The following is a 4,120-nucleotide window of genomic DNA, read 5'->3' as shown; positions in this document are numbered from 1 at the left end:
AAAAAAAAGCTATTTTTTGTCTTTCTTCAGACACTTACAGATACACAGCTCTTGAGCTACAAGAGCTATACTGATTTCCAAGGTAGATTAGAAACAGATTTTCTGGGAGCTTTCCTGTTGGGCAAAGCCACCTATGTGCTGCTTGTAAACATATTTCAGTTAAATAGCCTGCTGCAAGGACCAGGTCTTCTTTAAGAGAACTTAACTGTATTGTGCCTGCAGGGTTCCCTTCTGGAGGTTTCTCATCACAGGAGCAGATCAGAACAGAGAACTGAAGATGTGGTGCACTGTGTCTTGGACCTGCCTGCAGACCGTCCGGTAGGCGTTCGTATGCTGCCTCCCCTGGAGGGTTGGCTTTACTTTGAGCCATTACATCCTACCAGAGCTCTCAACTTCCAGCTCTCCTTACTTTGCAGAGATGACCTTTAATTTTAGTGGGGTCTGCTCTAGCCTCAGTTAGAACCTTTTTTTGTCTGATGTGACATATCTGTTGAAAGCCATCAGGGCTGTGGTAGGCTGTCAGGCTTTGGTGTGGCAGCAGAGGAGGTCGATCCTTTTACAGACATTCATATTAGTGAGGTCTGTTATCCTTGCTTTGGTCTGTAAAGTGTAGTTTTGATTTGATTTGCTGAGCCATATAGGTCCAGAAGTTCAAATGCTGCTGCAGGCCTTCCCTTTGCTCAGCTTGTGCTATTCCTTGATTTGACTTTTTTGCTAGTAGATTGTGGCTTCTGTGATCACAGGCACATGTAAGGCCACTTCTGAATTCTCTTCGAATGAGGAGAATGTGATTTACAGCTGAGTGCTACTTTTTCCCATCTCATATTGCAGGAGATCCAATGCCTGTGCATTTGTGGATGTTCTTAAATCTGTATCTGTTGTCCTCCCATGAATGTAGCATAAGTTACCTAAGGACATAGTATCGTCTTCCACTTAAATGTTTGGAATTCATAACTTGATGCTATTCTATGATCTTCTTGCTGTCCCTTTAGTTGATGTCAGCACTGACTTTCAGCAGTGATGCTTCTGTTTTAGGGGGTGGTTGCACAATAATGTGACTGTAAACACCGTAAGATTCATTTTGACCAATGCATGGTAGTTGTGGTTGTACCAATACACCTTGTTTTCTGTGCCTTCTCCTGTCTTGTTTGTGGATCCAGATTTTCTCCTGACATCTTCAGCTCCATGAGTATTCTTCCCAGCCTGAAAGTCTGCTTGGATCTCTCTGCTGAGTATCTGATACTGAGCGATGTGCAGAGAAAAGTAGGTATTTCATTTTCTTGCTGGCCGTGTGGGTAATGGTGGCAGTAGAAATGTTCTGTGTGACTTTCTGCTGCCCAGGTCAAGGCTTTGCATGTTAATAACTGAAAATGCACAGAGGTTGGCCTCAGCTATTTCAGTATAAGATAACAGATGGTGGCAATTCGGCTGATTAATCCAGAGGAGCCTTAAGGATTATTTCTTACTACAAAGTAAAGTTCTTATTTGGAGGAACTTGTCTGGCACAACAGAATTGAGTTCCTGATCAACTCTTAACTCAGATAAGAGCGTGCTTATTGTGGTTGCCTAGCATGGGTGTGCTCTTACAGATTTAAACATCCCAGGCCTTATTCCTTGTGTTACTCCCATGCTTCCAAATGTAGGCTCTAGGCTTTATGTCCACATGAGCATACACACGCTGTGCTCTGAAAGCCCAGTGACATACTGTTTTTGCTTTTACTAGGTCTTGTATGTGATGGAGCTGATGCAGAACCAAGATGAAGGCAAAGCTTATTTCAGTTCTATCTCAGAGTTTCTCCTAACCCATCCAGTCCTAAGCTTTGGCATTCAGGCAGTGAGCCGCTGCCGGTTAAGGCACACTGAAGTGCTTCCAGCAGAAGAGGAAAATGACAACTTGAGTTTAGGTAGGTGACAAAGAGAGAGTTTGGCTGCTCTGAGATCAGGTTGTCTGTCCTGATTGATTCTGGCTTGCTGTCTTCTTTTACTCTGTATGAGAGGTGTGTTGTACAGCTAGAGAATTTCTGAGAAGCACCATACAGATGGTTGCAGCAGACCTCTGGAGGTCTGCAGTCCAACCTGCTGCTTGAGGCTGAGTCAGCTCTGGCTTTACCCAGTTCTTTGTGGAAGGCCTTGAAACATGACATTTCTGTCCGTGCTCTGGTGCCCTAGGGCTGCACCTCTTCAAAAGAAACTCAACCTGGGAAAACCAACCTACAGATCGTAGCCATTGCCTCTTATTGCACAACAATGCCACTAGAGATGTTTCTGTTCTATCAAATCATTACAGGGCTGTGCAGGTTTGAGTGCAAGGTGATGCTTTCATTAAGATACCACATGAGCTGCTCAGTATCAGGGCAGTGTTGCTTTTGCAGTTGTATGGTTTCCTTGTCCCAGCAGAACACAGGGGAAACCACCTCTGTCGTTGTAGGGTCTCTCCAGCACAATTCCATACAGGCTCACAGCAGCAAAAGAATTTCTGAAAGAGCCATCAGGATATATTTCTGTGACTGCCTGTCTTGGTAAACTCTGTGTAACTAAACATCAGAGGTGTGAGCACGTGGTCTGAGAACCAATTGGTTGCTTCTGGATTGTACTGCCTGAGCTGTTTGGGGATATGAGGACAATATACACTCTGAGTTGATGGTGAGATTCTTTTCCATTGTGTATGGAAAGCGTTTTCCCAAGCTACAAAGCTTCTCACAACAGAAATGAACAAGAAAGTCTGTTTTTTGAGGAGAAGCTTCTGAGAGAGATACAAGATGTAGTAACAGCCAGAAGAATACAATGCCTATGATAGTGAGTCCTTTGGAGGATTGTTCCTTGCAAACATTCCCTGATTGCTGCCTCTCTTTGGCTCTTAGTTTGTTCCTGACCTTCTACTTTTTATCAGTAAAACCCAAAAAGATGCTTTGAATAACATCATCATATTTCATATTAGAGGGATTTCTGAGCTATCAGTACAACACACTTCTCTATGCCTATTCTACATAATTTTAGTTAATTAATGTTGTCAGTGTTAGCAGCATGTTACTCTAAAACACAGGAGAAAAAATGACTGATACTTTTAGCAAGTCAGGAGTAGAAGGGATGAAGCTTCAGGTCCCCCTGTTAGATAATTAGGACAAATTGTCTAGGAATGCCTAATTTAGCTTTTATTATGGGGAGTTATCCCTTTACTTGGCGTTCATTCTTAGCAAGTAGAATGATTCATGTCTTGGCTGATTATTACTGGTACTAGCTGGTGGGAGGTTTTTGCAGGGCTTCTCATAGCTGCAGTTACTCAAAGTCAGAAGGATGGGTCATGACCTAGTCTGAACTTCTGTGGGATAGCGTGTCTCTCTTAAAATACATCCAAGCAGTCGTGTCAACAGCCAGCGCAAATTCTTGGTAGCTCCAGACCTCATCTTCCCCAACTCCACCTGGTATATACTTCTTACTTCCCTTAGGCTTATTTGACTCGATCAGAGCAAATTTGATTCTTCTCACTTTAGAAAGTAAAAGGAACAAAAGTAAAAGTGATGTAGGCTACGTTTTCCCTTAACAGAAACGAATCTTCCTCTGAAGTGGAGGACTGATGAAGCTCTTTTGGTTCTTTGCTCTGATGGGATTTGTAGCAGTTTGCATTTTCCATCCAACTTCACGTTTTACTTTTGTCTTATTTTGCAGAAGGTGCTCAGGGAGCAGGGGCTGTTGAGTCAGCAGCTGGCGTGCTGATAAAACTCTTCTGTGTGCACACCAAGTGAGTATGTAGAGCAACTGTCATGGACAGCTGTCCACAGTGGTCCTAATCCCACAGTGACTTATAGGAACTGCTGTTTGCTTGCCAGTTTCTTTTGCTCGTGAGAAAAGACTGCTTGAACCTCTTGAAGCTTCTAGCTGTGGTGCATTTAGTATGTCCCCACAGGAAACAGCCCAGCGTGGTGCTGTGGCTGGGAAACACCTCTGTGTGCTCTGGGTGCCAGAACTGGATGATACAGCTGAATGGGGGTCAGCTTCTGCTTTCATCACAGGCAGAAAATACCAGTGTGTGTTCCAAGGGTGTCAGTTTCATTAACAGAAGTTTTTTCTAAGGCTTGAACTTTTTTTGATGACTCGTAAACTAATCAGGGATTGCCTTTTT

General features: G+C 43.5%; 1 protein-coding gene across 1 annotated transcript; it reads left to right on the top strand.

Annotated features, from left to right (window-relative positions):
* The first annotated feature begins 201 nt into the window (after nucleotides 1-201).
* On the top strand, nucleotides 202-3,765 carry LOC104912978 (enhancer of mRNA-decapping protein 4-like). The gene is made up of 4 exons (XM_010717861.2): nucleotides 202-318; nucleotides 1,161-1,263; nucleotides 1,724-1,904; nucleotides 3,667-3,765. The coding sequence occupies exons 1-4, from the start codon at nucleotides 278-280 to the stop codon at nucleotides 3,741-3,743; spliced, it is 402 nt and encodes a 133-aa protein (XP_010716163.1). The 5' UTR covers nucleotides 202-277; the 3' UTR covers nucleotides 3,744-3,765.
* Nucleotides 3,766-4,120: the final 355 nt, after the last annotated feature.

This window comes from Meleagris gallopavo, chromosome 13 (genome assembly GCF_000146605.3).
Source record: "Meleagris gallopavo isolate NT-WF06-2002-E0010 breed Aviagen turkey brand Nicholas breeding stock chromosome 13, Turkey_5.1, whole genome shotgun sequence".
Taxonomy (NCBI): Eukaryota; Metazoa; Chordata; class Aves; order Galliformes; family Phasianidae; genus Meleagris; species Meleagris gallopavo.
The sequence above is the reverse complement of the archived record's forward strand: the minus strand, read 5'-3'. Positions and strand labels throughout refer to the sequence as shown.

What these genes read in the sequence shown, in the direction of transcription:
- LOC104912978 (XM_010717861.2), top strand. Translation starts at nt 278, where the DNA reads ATGTGGTGCACTGTGTCTTGGACCTGCCTGCAGACCGTCCG. An exon ending in ACCTGCCTGCAGACCGTCCG is followed by an intron (nt 319 to 1,160) that starts GTAGGCGTTCGT and finishes TTGTGGATCCAG; the next exon opens with ATTTTCTCCTGACATCTTCA. An exon ending in AAATGACAACTTGAGTTTAG is followed by an intron (nt 1,905 to 3,666) that starts GTAGGTGACAAA and finishes CTTATTTTGCAG; the next exon opens with AAGGTGCTCAGGGAGCAGGG.